The 21,356-nt window shown below is 44.9% G+C and overlaps 1 protein-coding gene across 6 annotated transcripts; it reads left to right on the forward strand.

Moving 5' to 3' along the window:
* Nucleotides 1–130: 130 nt before the first annotated feature.
* On the forward strand, nt 131–20,188 carry ZC3H12D (zinc finger CCCH-type containing 12D). 6 transcript variants are annotated; one of them, XM_048936164.1, is made up of 8 exons: nt 131–1,288; nt 3,831–4,449; nt 5,277–5,395; nt 8,849–9,283; nt 13,655–13,794; nt 14,766–15,000; nt 15,841–15,947; nt 16,425–20,188. In XM_048936164.1, exons 4-8 carry the CDS (start codon nt 8,904–8,906, stop codon nt 17,399–17,401), a joined length of 1,839 nt encoding a protein of 612 aa, XP_048792121.1. In that variant the 5' UTR covers nt 131–1,288; nt 3,831–4,449; nt 5,277–5,395; nt 8,849–8,903; the 3' UTR covers nt 17,402–20,188. The 6 variants fall into 6 exon arrangements, with proteins under 6 accessions (XP_048792121.1, XP_048792123.1, XP_048792122.1 ...); XM_048936166.1 differs by having other exon boundaries at nt 3,831–4,062; XM_048936165.1 differs by having other exon boundaries at nt 3,834–4,449.
* Nucleotides 20,189–21,356: the final 1,168 nt, after the last annotated feature.

Consider the following 21,356-nt stretch of genomic DNA (forward strand, 5'->3'; position numbering starts at 1 on the left):
ATCAAGTGAATTGCCTACTGAAGGGATTGCAGGACATGCTTCCTTTCTGCGAGGAGAATGTACTTGTCTTTCAGCACTCTTAGATGCTGTGGTAAAGGAGAATGATAGAGAACCTGGGTGTCAAAAATGTTATGTGCATGCTCCCTCTAAAAAGGATCTGATACCATTTGCACAAGTGCTCAGTGCTCTGTTTCCTTCTTTTAAAATTAAGAGCTAGAGGTTGCCTTAGTCCTGACAGCTCTCACTTGCTGAGAATGGTGCAGCAGTGCTTAAAGGCATTGAAGTACTGCACTGCTGCTTGCAAGGGTACTGGAAGTGCTGCACTGTGCTAAATCATTTGCACTAACTTGCTCTTTTGTTACATAGATCCCTTGGCTGTGTGACATTATTGGAAGATGCCTCTCAAAACGTAAGGTTCACTTGCTACTTGGCACAGCTGCAGTCAGTGTTAAAGATCTTGAGCTCTGTCGTGTCAGGACATCCAGCTGTTGTGATGTCAGGCAAGTTGTGCTTAGGGGATAAGAAAGAAGAAAGTGATCGTTGGCAGGAAGGCAGAATTTGTAACTTGCACTGCACTTGCCAAAGCCAAGATGGGATTAATTTTCAGATTTGGTGGCAGAAGTGGATCAGTTAAATCTTCATCTACAAAGGAATGCAGGTAATGTTATCAGAGTCTGGGTCTTACTGAAAGTCAGCAGGCTTTTAAATGTCCAGTTTACTCTCATGTACAAGATCTGGACATTTAAACAGTATTATTCAGTTTGCTTACATTTTAAGAACATGCATGCTCACCTCTTCCTCTCCAGAGAAAGATCTTGTGCTGATAAGAGGGAAAGAGCAGCTAAGGTTGCAGCATTCATCATTTCTTCCTCCATGAAATTGGTGATGACTTGGAGGAGTCTGGTCTGGTGAATAAATTTAACTTTTGTGGTTGTGGTTTTGCTGTAGTGTCTGATTCTGTAGTAGGTGTGTTTTGTAGGTTTTTGTAGGTGGGTACCTCTCATTGGAACTTGATTTGAAGTACAAAACCAAACTCTAAAATACTTGGTGGACATGAGGAGTTGCAACGTGTTGGTCTGCCCTGGAGGCCGGGAGCAGTTCTAATCTGCTTGGTGAGTGCATTTGAATGCACTGCATGCAGAAAGTGGACTTCGAACCAACAAACTTCTATGGGAAGGCTGCTGCTGAAGGAACAAAAGAAATTTACTCCACGGCAGAAGATTCTGACTAAGCTGGCCAGGCCAGATGCCTACAGCATTCAGACCAAACTGAGCAAGGATACTGAATGGTAATGTGTACAGATAGGAATGTGCTTTCCAGAAACAGCTGTATTCCCTTTGGTTTGTAAAGATTGAGTGTATTTGGCTTAAGAGGCTGCCTTTGCTAATTCTCTCCTTGCTAACTTGTGTATATTCCAAAGCATGGAACTAGAAATTCATTTTCCATAACAGTGTCTAAGTTATTGGGGGCTTTCATGGAAGCCTGTTCTTGGGAGTGTGCTGGGGCCTGGGGCTAAGTGCTGCATGCTGTTCTCATCAAGATTTCTGCCTTCAAAAGGTTTCCATAGAACCCCACAAGACCAAGATGTGCATTTGGAGTAGTGCTGCTGAGGCAGTAGATTTTTCTCACGTTCTTCCTGCTCTGTTAAAGAAATAATGTTTGTGCTGGCATGCTGTCCTCAGTTCTTTTTTGGTGGCACATTATTAACATGAAAAACATTGACCTAGGTTGACAGGGAAGTGGAGGCGCTGAACAGTTAGGTTCTTGCTGTTTTTTGGAAGTGACAGTCATAGTAAAGAAAGGTTCCACTCTGCTGAAAAAGCTGGATTCTTACTGGACACCCAAGAATCCCTTTACAGGAAAGGTGATAAAAATGACTCAACAGCATTTGAAGACTTTTGGCCGCCCTTTGCAGGCCTCAATTGACCCCACACACACCTGTGGGGCGTAGGAGCATCTTAAAATATAAAAACAAATACCCAATTCCTGGAAAATGCGCTCACTTCTCAGCAGCACGAATGGCTTCTTCTCTAGCAACAAGCAAATGCTTAAGATCTAGAAGTTTATACAAATTGTGTATGGAAATAAATGGTTACTTTTGTGTTGGTGACCAAGCAGTCTTCAGAAACAAAGCTTTAAAACAACAACAACAACAAAAAAAAAGATAAGCACATTCAAAAGTCTCTGCTTTTCAGAATGCCGTAGAGCTTTTAAAAATGTACCTGATGTTCTGCTGTGTGCTCTGCCTGCTGGCTGGTGGATTTCTTGCTGATGTCTTCCTGTTCTTTTTCCAAAGCTCACTGATGTGTTCGTGAAACTCACTGAGCATAAGCTTGGCTTGAGATTTGTGGAGAGGAGGGAGCTGACAGCATGTCAGCTTTCTTACCCAAATCCCATTTGGCCACACTGACAGTCTGTCACCTTCCTGTGGGATGTGTGCTGCAGCAGTTGTTGTTCTGCACAGTCCTGTATGGTTGGTATAGCATGCCATGTGCTTGGGGCTGCAGGTAAACCTGGCCTGCTTTGCTCTCGTCCAAGCAAACCCAAAGAACTTAGTTGCTTGAACAAGCATATTTAATTGCATCATTAAAATGTTATATTCAGAATTTTCAAGAATCTGGTATTTATGAATTAGTTGTTTTTGTTCACCTCATTCTCCTGTAGCATGAGTGTACATATAAAACTCAGGTATTACTGACTAGAGCATTGTGGTTTTGGCTTGTAGGCTTACTAGGTAGATGACTTCCTAGGTGCATAATGTCAATCACCTGTTACATACGTAGGAATGCTACACAAAATATAAAAATGGGGAAGTTTATGTATGTGTTACGTAAGTTTATGCCACATGTTAGTATTTCTGTGTCACTTTGTGTCTGGCTGCTGTGAAGATATGCTTTTTGTCAGTCACTGAGTCACTGGCCTTGTTCAGGGTGGTGTGGGTGTTAAAAGCCTTCAGTGAGCCGTATGAGGATTTAGGTCTACCAAGCATTTGCTAAATCACTAGAACAGAAAGACTGTTCCAGGAGCTTTCTGAAATTGAAATCTTAAGCTAAAGAGTGGTAGACTTTTGAACTTGAAACTTGTTTGGGGGTTTCTGGTTTTAAAAGGTACTTTTTATATAAGCTCAGTGGAAAACACTTGACTAATAGCAGGATTTTTTTAATATAAAAGGGAGACCAAAAATAGTTATTTTAGATGGCAAAAACAAGTCGGGTTCCTGCTGTGTCAGATCTTAAGACGGGACTGTAATTTTCCAAGAAGTGAAAGAAGTTGTCCATGGGCTATACTGCTCATATAAATGTCTCTCTTTGCTCTGTGGTCAGATGCAGACCTTGCTACTGCTGCCTATTCTGTTGAGGGGAAGGTTTGGAAAGCATATAAAAATATCTCTCCTAAAGACCCTAGTTGTTTACCAGCCTGAACACTGGGTTGCCTGTCAACAGCTTTATGCAGAACTGCAACAGGACCTGTTGAGTGAGTGGTGTAAATTTTGGGGGCAAACACCTGTTTCCAACAAGTCAAAATTTCCGAGGTCTCCAGCAGTGACAGAATTTCATTGGCAGAAAAACGTCTAGACTTTGCCTAGCAGTGCATAAAACCCTGATTTAAAATTGAGAGCACACCTTGTACTGCGTAACAGTAACAACTTCTTGGTGAGGGTTGACCAAGAACCAGGGTTGTGGTAGCATGGAGTGAGGCAGCAGGGAGAAGTCCCTGCCCCAGGCTGATTATGGTGCTCCTGCCTATAGGATTGTATTTAACTGCACGCTTTATCCTGGCTCTGGTTAGGGACTGGAGATTTCTCACATATGTTTGTTTGATTTTCCCAGCAGGTGAACTTTCCTAAATGAGGAAGATGCTAATAATGCTTTTCTGTGTTTCTGGTGCAATGAATGAATGTTTCCTTTAACAAAGCAAATAACTCATTGGTGTGCGTAAACCAGAGCACCTGTGGTGTTCCCCACATGACGTCTGATCTGTTGCCATCAGGAAGGTGGAGCTGCACAGATCCTACTGAGATGGCAGGCCTGGTCTCCAGGAGCACGGCTGTTCTGCTTGGAGGTTGTTGTAATCCTTTCCAGTGGCAGTCCAGGTGTTTCACAATGAAGCAAGCTCTCAAACTTCAGCTCAGCATAGGAACATCCATGAGTTTGGGTTCTTCCCCAGAGAAGACCTCACCCACTGTATCCATTTCCTTAATTACCACAACACCATGGAGATACAACAAATTGCACTGGGAGTACTTGGTGTGCTTGTCAGCACAAGGAAGCAGCAGAAAGAGGAAATGTGTATGAAACCACGGCCCTGGACTGGCAAATGTTTATCTGTGCTGGTGAACAAAAGGGTTTGAGACCATTTTAAAATTCTGTACAATCATCTGCTTTTTGTGGTCTGCTGCCTCACACCAGCAATTGCCTCCGTGTGCTCTTCCCAGCTTTGGCAAGGAAGGTAAGGGTCCTCCTTGCTGGCTTCAGTTTGAATAATGTTGAAGTCTCGTACTCATAGCTTGTTCAGTAACTTCAGTCACTTTGTTACAAAGGACTGTAGGATGAATGTAAGATTCTCTCATCTGACTTTTTTCTAATTGCTTTTTTTTAAGCTCTGCTTTAGAGTCATGGACTCATTAAGTTTAGAAAAGACCATTAAGATCACCCAGTCCAACCGCTAACCCATCCCCACTATGCCCACTAGCTGTGACTTTCAGTGCCCCATCCACACGGTTCTTGAACACCTCCAGGGATATGGTGACTCCACCACCTCCCCAGGCAGCCTGTTCCAGCACCTGACTGCTCTTTTGGGGAAGATATTTTTCCTAATGTCCAACCTGAACCTCCCCTGGTGCAACTGAAAGCCATTCCCTCTCATTCTATCACTATTACCTGGGAGGAGAGGCTAACTCCTACCTTGCCACAACCTCCTTTCAGGTAGTTGCAGAGAGCAACAAGGTCTGAACAATCCCAATTCCCCCAGCTGTTCCTCATAAGACTTGTGCTCCAGTCTCCTTGCCAGATTTGTTACTGTTCTGTGGATGCTTTTCACAGCCTTGTTCCCATATTAGCAGAGTGTTTTGTGGAGAAGTGGGAGTTAAAATGATACTCTGTGATGTCATATGCTCTACTCTATTGCATCCCTTGGTTGTAAGCAGCTTGGCAGTTTTCTTGTTCCTCTCTAGTAGCATTTTGTAGGGGTGCTCTTGTGAGGACACCCTTGGCGCTCTGCCTGGCTCCTTCCTCAGGATTTAGGGTCTCATGGCTGACTGTTTTGCTGTGTTGCAGGTATTCTTGGTAACAGAAAGCTGGCAAGTTGGTGTAGTGACCTTAGGAACTGTTACCCGTGTGGCCGACCTGCCCAGTCAGTGCCACCCAAGTCCCAGAGAGATCTGTGCTGCATGTAGGTAGGTTGCATGCTGTCCTTCATTCTGTGCTTTTTAAATTTTAAGTACCCTATTTTTTTTTTTTTTAATGTCCCTGAAAGTCAGGGATTTGCAGATGCAAGGGGGAAAGAATAACTTGGTGAAGTATTCGTGGTAGAAAGTTGCCCATTCATCCCCAAATTCCTGTACCCAGCTCTGACTACTGGCTGCTATAGATCCCTGCCCGCAAGCATTTGACTCATCTTTGCCATGACTCAGAAATGTATTGGGAACCCTTTTTTTTTTTTTTTTTTTTTTCCCTTTTGAAAAATGAAGTGAAAGTTTATCAACCTGTACGGTTAAATGAAAGACCAGCGAGCCAAATGAGGAAGTAAACCCTTCCTTTAGAATGAGCTCTAACCTGCTCACAGCACTTGTTTGCTCTCTGCTGACTCCAGCCCTGCCTTAAGGCTCTCCATACCAGGCAGCTTCCTTCTGGCTGCCCTGAGCAGCTCCCAGCTGCCCACAGTGATGGCACCATGGGGATCGGACAGGTAACATAGGGTGAGTGGGGCTGCTGGTGGGCATGGCTCCTGGCACTGCTTGCTGCTATGGCTTCTGGGGAACGTATCACAAAGGGTGGGAGAGGAAAGACGCAGATCGCTCTGTAGTCATCCGGTCTTCTTGTGGGGGTTTATGTGCATCCTCCATTTGGGAGTCTAAAACACCCTGATTTATTTGGAAGTGCAGCAGCCTATATTCTTTCTGAGAAGAAAAAGCTCCTGGAAAGGCCAGGGAGTGCTGCTTGGTGAAGGTTGAATGAATTGTGGGGTGGTTCTCAGGAAGAGGGGAGAAAGGGGCAGCCAAGACTGGGCAGGGGGAATGCTGCCACAGTGTGAAGTTGTTGCTGTGCCTGCATGTGTGGCCAAATGCATTTTACTTTCTTTATTTCTAGCTAAAATATGAAGATTATAAAAGAATTTAGAAATGACACTGAAGCTGTTCCTTCCAGTTGTGTGGGTGCACAGAAGGGGGGCACAATACCATGGCTTTGTGGGCTGGGCACATTCGCTTGGGGGAAAGATCAGCCCAGGATCTGAAGGCTGAGTGCTGGTGGAGTGCAAAGCCAGAGTGGCTGCCCAGTGTGTCTGTGAGGGCAAGGGAAGCGGCAGGAGGAAATACAAGTAGTTTGCATATGAAGCTTGTAAAGTTTATAAGTTGGATTTTACGACCTGCTTGCGTCTGATAGCAGAAGGTGGACTCTGTGGTGCGCTGCTTCTTTTGTTGTGTTTTTGCACTGATTGTAGCAACCAGCTGACCTGTTGGACTTGGGGTATGCTGCTGATTGCTCATCAAAGTATCAACCAGTGACTCTTATTCTCTGGGTTGGTTCAGCCCAGAGCAGAGGAGCTAAGGGGAGCTGTCCTGGCAGCTGCAGCAATTTGTGAGGAGAGTAGAGGAGCAGTGCTGAGCTCTGCTTTCTGTGACAGTGACAGGGAATGGCATGGAGCTGTGTCAGGGGAGGGGCAGCTGGGGGTTAGGGAAAGGGTCTGCACCAGAGAGTGGAGGGCATGGAACAGGCTGCCCAGGGCAGGGAGCATGGCCACCAGTGCTGGAGTCCACAGGACGTCTGGACAACGCACTCAGACATAGGGTTTGATTTTGGGTGATGCTGTGTGGAGCTGGAGGTTGGACTCAATGATTCCTGTGGATCCATTCTAACTTGGGATGTTCTATGATTCTATGATCACTCTTCAAGTTTCCCTTTTTAAGAGTCACCTCGGTGCTATCTGTGAGCATGCCTTCCATCTCAGAGTTCCATTTGTGCTCTTTCTGTGGTAAAACCCTGCAGTCACTGCATTACCCATTGCTAACATCTGGCCAAACAGTAGCAGAGATCCAGTGGATGACTGCAGAAAAACAGACCTGGCCAGCAGCAGTGCAGAAGAGCAGCCTTTGCTCAGCAGGTGCTGTTGCTGACAAATACAGCCTCTGTACCCCACAGCTAGGAACCCTCCTGGCAAAGCTGAGCCTGCATTCAATGGAGTTGGGGACAAACACAGTGCAACAGGGTGCTAGTGTGGGAAATCACCCTGAGACAAACAACATACATCAGGACATGTGGAAATGCAGGTCAACAAAATAACACTGAGGGCTATTAAAATACACTGACGCTGTTCGTAACTTTTACTAGAGTTCTAGATTTCTTCTTCAGGAAAACACACTGTCTAAGCCATCACGAAGTGACCTGCCAATGAATGGACTGCAGTGGTCCCACAGTCCTCTTCTTCCCAGGGAGCTGTCTGCAAGGTGTCTTTTTATAAGATCTCAAGTCTTATAGACAAAGGAACATCAAGATTTAGGTCTGAATGCCTCACTCTAGCAGAGCTTCAGAGTTTGCAGCATCTTCCCAGCAGTTTATGTTGTACTCAGGAGTGACCTGCACTTGGTCTCCCATCAGTGAGGGTGATGTGAGATCTACAGGGAAGGGAAGACAGCCAGACTCGTTTCTTACATATGAGTAGGTGATGCAACCGTAGCTCTGATACTGGTGCTATCAATAACTGCAGAGATCTAGTGAGATAAGTGTCTGTGCAAGCATGCCAAGCATGCCTGAAAAAATGTGGCTTGATGTTGAGTAGTCACCACGTATGTCCTTCTGCTGTCATGCTTGGTAGAGTGAAGCAGTTCTGAAGCTTACATTGCCCATCGTGGTCAGTTACTAGGTAGACCAGAAATGTAAATAGTCATGTTATGGAGAAGCTTGAGGTAGCATCCTGCTACTTCGGCACAGTCATTTCTGAGTTACAGGTGTCTTTTGACAATGAATCTAAGTGAAACTGAAACCGATTTTCAGATTTTCTTCCAACCACTACCCATGACAGCCTTCAAAAAACAAGCTGCTTCTCTGAATACAAAAACAACAGGAAAATATTAACTCAGGCATCACTGGAACAGGTGAGTGGTAGAATTTCATACGATACGTCTGTATGTACACACAGGCACATACTAGGAAACACAGTTCTATTAAGAAGAGTTCAGAGTTCACAGCTAAATAACGTTTCCCTAAATCACTTGTTGAGATTCGTCGTACATGTCAAGTTGCTATGGCATCTGAGATCATCCAACAGCATTCGACAGATAATTATCTGCACCTCATTAACCACACTGAGCAAATTGAAAATCCCCGGCTACACCGCCTTTTATATCATTTCCTGTGAGATAAGTCCAAAGAACAAACTTACGCATACAGTGATCCTGGGTAAAGACAGGCTTGCATAGCTCGTGAAGTAGGATGACACCTGTCTGACATAACGCCTGGAGAGTTACAAACATCACCTGGACCAGTTGACTGCTTTTATAAATAAGAGAGGATCAGGAAAACACTTGAATGTTGAGAGAAGACTGGGATAGTGCACGAGGCGACTAACTGAGCTTGCACGTTCTGCCTTAACACTTGCATTTTGTTATTTCTTATCTTTCCCCCACCTAAAGCTGATGCCTGCTGGACGAGGACGGGAAGACAGAAGCGCATTTGGAAGGAAGGCAGATGCCTGCTAGGATGGCCCTGACCAGTTCATTTTCCAGCAAGCCAGTACCGCCAGGCTCCGAAGGAGTTTCAACAGGGAGAGAAGTTCACCAGAGCAAGCTGGACTTTTTCTGTAAGCTAGGCTATGGTAAACAGGACATCTGCAAAGTGCTGGAGAACTTGGGCCAAGAGGCCCTGGAGGATGATGTGCTCAAAGAGCTGATTCGGATGGGGAGAAAACCTCAAGCTCTGGAGAGCCAGGCTCAGCCTCCCCAACTAAAACTTGTAGCCCGTGGGTCATGCAGCACCTCACCAGTGCCAAAGTGGCTCGGAGAAGAGGAAGGTGATTCCTCCAGTCACTTGAGAGCCATAGTGATTGACGGCAGCAATGTAGCAATGAGGTAAGCTTTGCTTTTTAGGACATCTCTCTTTCTCAGTAGTTTTTGAATTTTAAAGATGATGAGTTGAAGTGGGTTTTTCTCCAGGTGAGATGTCTATTGGATGTATGGTAGATGAATCACTGCTTATTCCTATTATTTGGCTGGGAACCTTTTGTGTCCATGTCCATAAATACACACACCAAATACAGTCACTGCTTTGCTCTGCATTTGACCTTTTACAAGCTCACAGCAGCTAATGTGCTCTGTTTATGGTAGGATGATTCAGCAGCCCTTTCTCTTTGTGCTCACCACTGATGTCTCCCTGCCTTTTCATGCAGTTACCTAGGGATCCCAAATGAACAGGAAAGCCCCAGTAACATAAGGAGAGGGAAAATAAGGACGGGTGGCTGTGGTTCCTAACAAAATCACAACTGTATAGTCTTGGCTTGCAACTAAGTTCCACCAAGGTTCTTGGCTTGTATGGTTTTTTTCTGTTTGTTTGTTTATATAGTATAAACGTCAGGAAAATTGGTCATTGGCTTAAATCTTAAATGTTAAATTTAACATTTAAATCTTAAATGTTCTCATCTATTTATTAATTCTGTTTCTGGGAAATGTTATAGCAACTCATCTTGGCCAATTATACTTCTTAAGTAGTGTCCTGACACTGTAAAAGCACTCTGTGATGTAGAGCCTGGCATTCTCATGCGGATGAGAAATCCAAGAGCAGCAGCAGCGGCTTGGCCTCCATTCCTCTGAGCAGTGAGAACTGTCAGAGGTCTCTCCAAAGTCCAGGATGCCCTTTGTATCCACCATTTCTCCCTATGATTCCTGCTTTCTTCTGCAGGGCCAGGCCCATCCTTGCACTTTGGAATAGAGTAGAGAAGGGTTTCCTCCCTCCATCCCTCCTTGGTGTGAGGTGAGATAATACTACATCCCCTCTGGTTAGAGGCGAAAGAGTCCAGAGCAGGTGATCTTGGAAACTAAGCAAGTTATGCCATCTTCTGGAAGAAGGAAGAAATTCCACCCAAAAGCAAGGGGATCCTGAAGGAAGCTCGTGACCAGTGAGAAATACACAACAGAGCAGAGCTCTTTAGCTTTAGCCAAGCCATCAGCTGGGTAGCTGGCTGCTAGACTCTCCTGCACTTCCACCCCAGACCATCCTCGGGTTGTTCTTCTACTTCTCTGTATGCAAGGCAGAGAGGTGCTTTCCTGCCTAGATTCTTGAAGGGTAGTGCTTTGCTGTGGATTCCTTGTTTTCACCTAAACAGATTCAGAAGAATGTGAAGTAGTTTCCAGGTTCAGAAAAGCAAAGGTTTTACAGCTCCACTCAGACATCCCCATCTGCCTTGGTAAGTTAAGGAGTGTTTGGCACAATGGAGGAGACAGTGATCCTGTCAGGGTATACAGACCCAATGCAGCCTGGAAGGAGCTGCTTTCCTGTCCAGGATGTGTAGCCTAAGTGGTACTGGCTGACATTTGCCCTCTGGCTAATGGGATGGGATGCTCATTTTAATTTTTCTGATTTGTTAATGTCAGTTGGAAAAGAGCTGTTTGCAGCATAATCAGGGAACAGAGTTGTTTGTTGGGTTTTCTTGATGGAAAAACATAAAAGTTTAGGAGAAGCAACAGTTTAGGGATACAGCTGTCAAAATCTTGAAGCTTAGAGAGACACTTGTATGGGGAAGAAAACATCTCAAGCATTCGTATTTCTGTCTTGATACTGGTGTTTCTGGAACACTTCACAGTTAGCAGATTTGATGGCTTATTGCATGGTGCAAGGTTTTGAAAAAGATGTATATGCCCCAAGTTCATCCATCAAGACTGAATGGCAAACACCCTTGCCTTCAGCCAGTTTCACTAACCAGACACCTCAGTATGCTTTGCATTTCCATTAGGTATAGTTAGAAACTGAGCCATCTGCCAGCCCATGGTTTAGCTAGGCCAGTGGGGGAAATAATCAAGTTTTGGTATTGTAGAAGAGGAACAAGTAACCCTGTAACACTGAAGGGGCTATCTACTCTAGAGCTTGCACTTTTACATCCAGTTTTTAAGCTGTGACATATACAGAGGCCTTTTTTCTGGGCCAACCGAGCCTGGCTTTGTGCACTTAAGAATCACAGAACCACGGAATGGCTTGGGTTGGAAGGGACCTCAAGAATCATGGAGCTCCAACCCCTTGCCACAGGCAGGGCCACCCCCCTCCAAAAGTAAGTTTCCTTACTTTGGCAATGTGTGATTATTGTAGGGAATTAGTGTTGGAACTTGATGTTTCCTAGCCAACAGGCCTAAAACATCTACGAAGGTGGAACAACACAACTACAGATAGAGGAAGAAATGATGTAATTGCTTATTTTAACAAAATTAGGATATAGCCCAAGTGTCCTCTTAGGCCAATGTCCCGTAAACCATTGCTGTACATGAATAAATGCTCTTGAAGAAGCTGTTTTAACTAAAGTTCATTTTAAAGAGTTTGGAATTGCACAACTGAAAGAGTAACCACTTTCTGCTAATTATGGAGTAATTGGTGAAATGGTTGCCTTGCTCTCTGTGCCCTCGTCAGAGGATTCTGTTGGGTCCTGGTTACCTGTAACCAAGTGATGCACTGCACTGCTGGCAGGAAGGAGAGAGCAGGGACAGAATTGTGACAGATCAGTTAAGGTCCATGGGCATGGGATGGATTAAATAGCTTCTGTTGGTCAAGATTAATTCAATATGCAGGAGATGAGATGTTTTAAAGACCCTGTGGTATTGCATGGCAGCTGTTGGTGTTCAATGACGTGGCAGTGCACCATGTGTATATCTACTACTGTGGCTATGCATTCCCCACCTTTGGCTGCAGTAGCGATATGCCAAATAGATTCAGTGATAACACTGAGTATCAATGCCAGGTGCCTCTTGCTTGTTCTGTCTGCCCTTTTGATCAAATTGTTTGTGCTTGAAGTGAGTGTTTTACTTCTCACACTGGGCATAAATACAGAAGTACTTTCCTAAAGCTGTCAGGGCTATATACGTATAGATTAATAGTCATTGTCAAAGTAAGTGTTTGATGTAGTGAACTTGATTTGAGAGCCAACATTAAAGGATGGCCTAGCCAATTGCACTAGTTTTCATTTGTAGTCAACATTTCAGCACTATACATTTTATTAGGTGTAAAATGTGCCTTTTTGGTTTTATGATCAATAGAAACACAACCTGGACGTGAATTTCTTGGGGTCAGGGATATTTAGGACTGCAGCATTTTCCTCAGCTGGTCAGTCACTGCAAGCAGGTGTAGTAACTTAGACATTTACATCCCTGTTCTGTGGAATGTGAGTAGAATTGTGGTGATATTATCCAGAAACCTCAAAGTACAAGGATGAGGTTTCTGCAGTCACTATGAGGTGTTCATCTGTTCAGGATCTGTGTGAGGAGTTTTTTTCCTTGTGCAGAGGCAATTAACAAACTGCCTTCCCTTATATATGCCCTGTGCTCTAGTCAAGTTTTAGATAAGAGGAGGGCTAGCAGTAAGAATTGTCAATGGAGAAAAGAAGCTTAGAAATGAGGTTAGCTCTGATTGTTTCCTTTGAGAAAACAATCCCAAAGGATCCCAATCCCTTGGGATTGTTTTCTGTTTTGTTCTAAATACTGATAATTATCCTCAATCCGCCTTGCATGCATCTGCTGCAGTGCACATCTTGGGGTTTTCCTATCTCTCTGTGCAACAAAGACAAAATCCAACAACGTGGGCAAGACAACAATGGGCATGAAGCATCTTTCTGCAGAGGTTTTGTCCCTTTTCTGGTGTCCTGGGTTAGATTCTCCATAATTCCCCTCCTTACTCTTGCAGTCTTTTTTCCCCTTTAATTTGACTGCTACTTCCAGAAGAGGTCAGCACCAAACTGACCTTCAATTGCACTAACAGCCTTTTCAGACATGAAAATCCATGTCACTGTTAGCACAGAAGAAAATCCCCACATTTTATTTCATACAGGAGAGCCTCATGGGTTTCTGCCTGTGCTGGACGAAACTCTCCATCCTCAAATCATTATCAGAAGGCAAAGGATCTGACACAGCCTAGGGCTTTACTGGCATTTTAGGATCTGTGTCCAATTAGATATAGATGGAAACAACATGCTTGGTTAGCAGGCAGGTCATGGAAATTGGAGGCAGAATAATTCTGACTTCAGGTACCCAAACTTCTTCAAACAACAAGTGCCTGGTTCTGCTGGAGGAGGTATTTGCATCTATCCAACCAGGGCACCTTGCTCAGGAATGGAGCGTTGTTTTCTTGGAAAGTGATAAATGACACACAAGCACTGTGTTCTGCCTTTCCATTACTGATTCAGTTAGAGACCTCTATATGCTTCCTGAAAACTTTGCCTCAGCTTCCTCTTCCTATTTCTTTCATAGCCATGGAAACAAAGAGGTCTTCTCCTGCTGGGGGATCCGCCTGGCTGTGGACTGGTTCCGAGAAAGGGGACACACCTACATCAAGGTTTTTGTCCCCCTCTGGAGGAAGGAGCCCCCTCGACAAGACAGTCCCATTGCAGGTACGTCACCATCCTGGGCGTAATTTGGCAGCCATTGGGTGCGGACTGCAGGCAGGGGATGTGAAGAGAACAGTATGATTTTGCCCTATAAGGTGCAAACTGTATAAGGTCTCTGTTGCTTAAATTAGTCATTAATTCATTGCCACATGCAGGCGAGCGATGAAAACAGCAAAAAGAGCTTTGTTACTGTGCTTAGAAGATTCAAAGCACTAATTTCTGCCATAATTAAAGAACAAGTTTGCTAGCTCACAACAGCCTGCAGAGTATTTAAGGCCAGCCAGTAAACAGCATTGTTTCTGAGTAGATGTAATGTTTCACACATTTTTCAAAGGTGTGGGTATCTTTGTGAATAAGGTTTCACTATTGCACAACTGGCATCAGTTGGCCTGGTACCTGATGCAGGGGCTACGCAGCTTCCTCTGCCAGGAGAAGGATGTGTGTTGGCTGAAGTCTGTGGAGGATGGCGAGATTTGAGTTGTACAGAAATAGGGAAGGTATGTGCCTGCAGCCTGATGTCTGCAGCTGCAGGTAAGAAGGCAACGGAGCTGCCCCTCTGTGTGGCAGGAAAGGCAAGAAGCCTCCTCGGAGGTGGAGAAATGAATTTATTTATTTAATCAGGCCCATTTCAACTTGCAGTAACACTCATGCCAGGACTGGTCAGAAGCTTTCTAGCATCTACTGACATAAAAAGGCAACTACAGGGTTTTGCCTACCTCTGGTATAGACCTTTAATACCTTTAATGGATAAGACTTTAAAATCAGAAAAAGGTACCTCCAATTTTACGAGTAGATGCTTTTATAAAAGACCAATTTTTTTTTAAATTGCCAAACAATTGCTAGTTTTCAATACATCCGAAAATCACGCCACTTTAAGTTTCTGAAGTTTCTAGCATGGTGGAGATCAGGTCATCATTAACTGATTCCTTCTTTGCCTATTTTTTCCCCTCTATTTCTGCTAACCACCTCACCAGATCAGCACATTCTTGAAGAGCTTGAGAAGCAATCAATCCTTGTGTATACCCCATCTCGGAAGGTGAAAGGCAAGAGGGTAGTTTGCTACGATGATCGCTATATTGTGAAGGTTGCTTACGAAAAAGATGGGGTCATTGTTTCCAATGACCATTACCGGGATCTCCAGAATGAAAATCCTGAGTGGAAATGGTTCATAGAGCAGCGACTACTCATGTACTCTTTTGTCAGTAATAGGTAAGAGAACTTGGCTGGTGAGCAATCTGTAACTTGAAGCGTATGGGTCAAGACAGCTCAGACATGAGCGTACCTCTGGCCACCACAGTTATCTCATTTCTGTAGTTCCTTCTTATTTATCTTTGGTCTTAAAACTCCATGCCGCTCCTCAAGGAAATTCTCTGTTTGAATGGCAACAGTAGTGATCAGCTTTCCTTCTTACCAGTCCAAACTGGGATGTTTACCCAACACCTACTACGTATTCTGTAGTGGTGTAACTGAATTAAATCAGTGAGGGGACGCTGGCTGAATTAATTTTAAATTCCCCTACAAGGCAGAACAGCGCTTTCCCCTGTGCTTTTATTATTGTGGCCTTTTAGAAGAAGAGAAAGGAGAAGTTGGTCTCTCTGGCCCATTGACTATCCCCTTGAAAAGGCTGGGCCACTTCATTGCACCAGATGCGCAATCGGCTGTAGCTCTGAAATAAGTGGTGACTTCAGACCTTATTCCCCTAAAAACAAGACGAAAGTGAGTTTGGTGTGAAAGGGAGCTGACGAGCGCAGGGCCAACAGAGGTATTTCCTACTGCTTTGGGGAAAAAGGAAGTGATACTGTGATAACTGGGGTGCTGACAGACCAGGGCTGTGCGAAGCCTTAACCTCTTTCCAGTTGGTTGAAGTTTTTAGGAAAGGAGAAGGACAGCTACATGATCGTGAAACACAGTTGGCGTGGTGAGCAGGAGGGATAACGCAGCTTCCAGAGGCCAGGCTGTGAGGGCATCACCCACCTGCCCTGCTCTAAGCCTGTGCAGCAAGCTGTGGCAATGCTACTTCTGCTACTTCTGTCACTTCTCCTTTTTCAGGTTTATGCCTCCTGATGATCCATTAGGCCGGCACGGACCCACTCTTAATAATTTCCTCAGCAAAAAGCCAGCACTTCCTGAATCAACATGGCAGCCTTGCCCCTATGGTGGGTTCTTCTCTGTCCCCCCTGGGCCTTGCTTCCTTGCTGCATAGTCCTCAGCTAGGGGACAGCCCTGGTCCCTCATGCGCTCCGCCTTCACACTTGGTATGGTAGAGGATGGGGCCAGGGCTGCTCAACCGTGTGGTGCTCCCACCCCAAAACAGCTTTAATGTAATTTGAACATCTGCCCAGTGTTTGAAAGCCACCTTTTTCAGCAGCAGATTTCCCGGTCCATTGAGCACTGCAACCACAAGACGTGAACTTCAGACACTGACAAAATAGACCTAAATAGACCTTTACGCAGAAATTTCCCTCCGCTGTGGCTGCACCCTGCTATTTCAGTCAGCAACATGCAAATGTGGGGTCAAAAGTGGTAGGGGGGAGAGCAGTGCTTCCTCTCTGTGCTGTTTTTGCTCACCAGAAGCTCCTAGCTGCATGGTCCTTGGGGATGAGCTCCTGTTTGATATTTTTTGATTCTTTCAGGTAAAAAATGCACTTACGGTAACAAATGCAAGTTTTACCATCCCGAGAGGCTGCATCAAGCTCAGCTGTCAGTTGCTGATGAGCTCAGAGCCAGAACAAAAGTGCCCATGAGCCTGGGGAAGGAGGAGGAGGTGTGCAACTGCTCTCCATATCGGACTGGCAGAGAGCCTATGCCTCACAACCCTGTCACAGAAATGCCACAGGGAGCCAGCAGGAGCATGAGGGCTTCTTGCTATGCAGCATGGTCCCCAGACAGATACCAGCCAGCTGATGCCTGGGCCATCAGATCCAACTCTGGCCTGGAGCTGGACAGGAAACCACCAGAAGTCCTCAGAGGCCATCCCCTCGTGGGAGACATGGCAGCACTCTTCATCAGTGACAAGGTGTACTCTGGAAACAGACCAGCGTGCACCTCAAAGGACAAAGATGTGTCTGACAGCCCTCATAGCTGTTGTAGCCTGAGGCACAACCCCTTTCTGCTGCACCACCACCACCACTGCTTGGACTGCACCTGCTTACCAGGGAGCCCCTTCCAGCACTCAGTGATCCCACCTGCTCCAGGCAGGCACCAGGAGCACTGCTGGCCCCAGGAGTGCTGGTCTGATGGGTCCCAGTCTGGGCCAGTCCTGGAGGCACAGCAGCAGCAGCACCTTCCTCCATCCTCTGTGATGCCTCTAGCTGAGCCACTGCAAGTTTACAGAGAGAGGCCCCAGTGCTGTTTCCCCAGCCAACCCTTTCTGCTGGATGCCAGCAGCACGCCTGACTTCTTCCAGAAAGCCTCTGCTCAGCCCAGTGCTGCTTACTGTGGTTACTGGCCACCCCATGCTGCAAGACCTCCTGCCCAGCAAACAAGTGTCCACAGGGAGCTGTGCACTATTTTCCCCTGTGCCGAAGTGAATCGAGTCATGGCACTGTACCCTGAGATCAAGGATATCGCTAGCTTGACATTACTGATTCAAAGACACAGAAACTTGTGACGTCTCCAGGTTAAACCTTTCCCACCAAGTGCAGAGCTGCTACTCTCAGGTTTACCTGAGTGTTACCAAAGGGCTTTATGAGTTGAGTTACAGCTGTTCAAGTAGCATACAGCTGAGCGTCAACCAGTTATGATGCATGGGGCATTGAGTCAAGACAATTGCTGTGGTTCACAGCGGCAGGATCTTGTCTACTTCACTTGGGAGTGAGTAGGAAGCCTTGAGTTTAATAACTGAGCTGCCAGCATGTGAACCTCATGTGTTTCTAATGTTCTAATGTGCTGTTTAAATACCACCAAGGAGCTATTCTCCATGGGTCCCATTAAAGGGATCCTCATAACATTTATCACGACTAGTCTGCTCAGCTAGCCGAAAAAAAAGTGATTTGGCATATTTCCCCTAACACGGGGCTGTACTTCCTGCTAGAAGGCATCTTTGGGCCCATGTAATTACCTGATGGCTTTAATTACAAAGCAATTGTGTCCTAGACCTTTAAAAAACCCAACTAGTGTTTATGAACCAATGCTGTGAACCCACAAGATTACTAGTAGAGGTAGCAAAGAAAGACCCCAGAGTGCTTGGAAGCAACTGCAGGTATGTTTCTCAGGGCTCATGCACAATAAGTCAAGTGAGGGAAGTTCTCTGTAATATAAGTAAGTCCTATTGCAGTCTGAAAGCTCAGGGCTGTTCTTTGAGTTAACATAGAAGATAGCAAAGGAAAATAATAGTAATAGTAGCTCTGGACTACTTCTGTCCTAGTAAACAAGAAAAAACATTGTTGAATTAACCCTTAATTACCAAACGTGATCCCATAATGCCACTATACAGATGATTTATGATGACAAATATTTAAACTCTATTCTGCTGGGACACGTTTGATTTTCAGTAAGCTGTAAAGCTATTAATCTTTGTGTTATTCCATTGAATTTTTTTAAGTTAAAATTCAAGTGTTAAGGTTGATCCTGAATGTTTTTTGGCATTTTACCAAAGTTTAAGTATGTCAGTATGACAGATCTTAAGAATTATTTAGCATGTTATAAAATGAACACCTAGAACACTTTGCTCTGAAAATGTTCTGGTTTTTTTATTCATTCCTTTTAGTGCTGATGGATAATTAGGTCCAACATTTAGGTGGCCTTTACAGAATCTCATATGCATTAGAGAATCTCTAGTGGGTTCTTAGAAGTACAGTCAGGCAATAATTAAACCTAGCTCGCACTGAATGCTCTTGGTTTGGAAAGGCGATCAAGCAGAAGTAATTTACCTTTAGTGTCACTGTCACATGATGCATTTTTTGTGTTTGTGAGAAGATTCTTCAGGAAATAAACCAAATCAGCTGATTCTCTTTTAGTCATGTGGTGGCTGACTGAGAAGGCATTGTAAAAGAATGCGGAAGTGTGACCACAAATATGACAGCTTTTTCCATATGACATGACTTTCCCACTAATTATAGTCATTGTAAGTTTCTGTATTTGTTTATTTTTTTTTTAACGTAAATCACCTCCTTCAGATTGCTGTGTTTTGGCTCATTGGAATAGCTTGCACTATCCTCTGGAAAATACACAAAGATTAGAAACTCATTAAACCAAAATCATGGAATATGTGAATTGGTTTGGAAAGTATTTGAGGTCTACAGCCAGCGTTAGTTTCCATGAAATATGTCACACTCCACCTTAGCATAATGAATTCATGAATCAAATGTGAATATTGTGCCCACTGAAGGATGGGTTCACTGGATGGCCCAACGTCCTGCACCAGCGCTTCCCGTCGTGCCCAAGCACATCTTCACACTGAAAGTGCCCTGAAAGCTCCTTCCCCATACAAACAGCAAGACCCAAAGGACAACGTTCAGAAAATACACAAAAAGCAGTGGAACAGGTAATAGCCATACATGTCATCATTTAGTAGCTTTATGTCTGGAAGGTAGGTTACATATTTCAATATAGAGAGCATTTAGAAACAGGAAACTTGGCACAGTGCCCTCTACATAGTGCCCTGGGCTTGCTGACTACATGTGTGTAAGCTTTTTCTCCTTTTTCCTCAAGAATGCTGAGGAATTTGGTCCTCATTCAAAACTCTCTCCTGTTAAATACCTTTTTTTTGCTTTCATTTCTGCCTTATTTACTGTGCAGTCTCTCAGTAAAACACCCAGAATATGCATTCTGTTAAGAAAGTGTCTGAGAATATAAATCAGACTTCAGTGCTAAACAGAACTTGACTTCTCTTGGCTCATCTGCTCAGAGAGATTTTTCTCATGAAGTTTTTGTTTCAAGGGCAGCACAGCAGCAGAGTTATGTCATTGAGTGCTGTAGAGAAACTCTGCCCTTGGCAAAAGGCCCACGGCAAGCACAAACCATTTTATTATTTCACCACTGAGTAAGCATCTGGGACGAGGGGCCTTCTTCTGCAGCCTTTTATACTCTCCAAGACAGTAGGATTGCTTTCTGGCTTGAGAGTGAAGGGAAGGAACTGCTAACAGGAAGGAATAGGTAGCTCTCACACAGACGTTATGGACAGCTGTTGCCATTTGGTGTCTCTGCTGAGATGCATTCGAGGGCAGCTCTGGCTTGCCAAGTTGAGAATGAATCCATAAATCCCCAGAGGCTGAGAGCCTCTAAGGCCTTTGCTTTTTGGTTGTCAAGACAAAAAAAAGAAGATTGAAGCAGTGGGAGCGATCCTCCAGGAGATGAGCTGCTTTCCTAAGGAAGATTTACAAAGTTTTGTATTTATTGTTAGACTAGTAAAAAACCAAAAACAAACAAAATCTAAACCGACAACATAGAAGGGAAGTCTCTTCCCTTCTTCACCCTTTCCCAAAAAGCTGGGAAGCCATAGGCACACTCCTCTGTGAGTGGCCAGGGAAACCGATGATCAGTGTCCCTCTGAAGAACTGTGGGCATGTCTGCAATGTGAGATGGGAATGAGGCACCATCCTGCCCAGCGCTGCTGCCAGAGCTGCTGGCCCTCCCTCAGCTTTCCCCATGCGCGTGTTTTTTCTCTCATTACACATGGGACTGTGAGCTTACGAACAAACTGATTCCTGCCGTATGAAGGGCTCTGAAGAAGGTAATCTTCAGATATTCTCAAGAGGTTTATAACAATTTTAGCTCCTCAAAAACTGGCACAATTCGTAAGCAAACGCTGAACAGATTCATAAGCACGTAAGTAGAAGGTTATGTGAGTCATGGTGTCTCTCTTACTTGACTACACTGGATTGCTGGGAAGGAAAGGCCAAGGCCTGTATCTGAGTGCAACAGACCACCTCTGCAAGCTAGAAAAATGAATTCTGGTGACAGCCTTTGACACCTACCATGGCTGACTCATAGAATTAAAATGGTTGCAAAAAACCTCTAACATCACCTAGTCCAACTGTGCACCTACCACCACTAGTGCCTGCTAAACCGTGTCCCTAAGTGCTACATTACCCTTTCCTTAAACACCTCCAGGGATGGTAACTCTCCCACCTCCCCGGGCAGCCTGTTCCAGTGCCTGACCACTCTTTCAGAGATTTTTTTTCCCCCCAAAATCCAATCTGAACCTCCTCTGGTTGGAGGTTGTTTCTTCTAGTTCTATCACTAATCATGTGGGAGAACAGGCTGACTCCCACTTCACCACAACCCCCTTTCAGGCAGCTGCAGAACAATCCCAGCTCCTTCAGCTGCTCCCCTTAACAGTTGTGCTCCAGGTGCTTGAGAGCTTCATTGCCCTTCCCTGGACACGTTCCAGGGCCTCAATGTCTTTCTTGTAGTGAGGGGCACAAAACTGAGCATAGTCTCAAAGTGAGGCCTCACCAGCGCTGAGTACAAGGCATGATCACCTCCCTGCTCCTGCTGGCAACACTATTTCTGATACAAGCCACGATGCCATTGGCCTTCTTGGCCACCTGGGCACACTGCTGGCTCATGTTCAGCTGATCATTGATCAAGACCCCCAGCTCCTTCTCCTCTGCACAATCTTC

Source organism: Lagopus muta, chromosome 2 (assembly GCF_023343835.1).
Source record: "Lagopus muta isolate bLagMut1 chromosome 2, bLagMut1 primary, whole genome shotgun sequence".
Taxonomy (NCBI): Eukaryota; Metazoa; Chordata; class Aves; order Galliformes; family Phasianidae; genus Lagopus; species Lagopus muta.

What these genes read in the sequence shown, in the direction of transcription:
- ZC3H12D (XM_048936164.1), top strand. Translation starts at nt 8,904, where the DNA reads ATGCCTGCTAGGATGGCCCTGACCAGTTCATTTTCCAGCAAGCCAGTA. An exon ending in TACTCTTTTGTCAGTAATAG is followed by an intron (nt 15,001 to 15,840) that starts GTAAGAGAACTT and finishes CTCCTTTTTCAG; the next exon opens with GTTTATGCCTCCTGATGATC. An exon ending in ATGGCAGCCTTGCCCCTATG is followed by an intron (nt 15,948 to 16,424) that starts GTGGGTTCTTCT and finishes TGATTCTTTCAG; the next exon opens with GTAAAAAATGCACTTACGGT.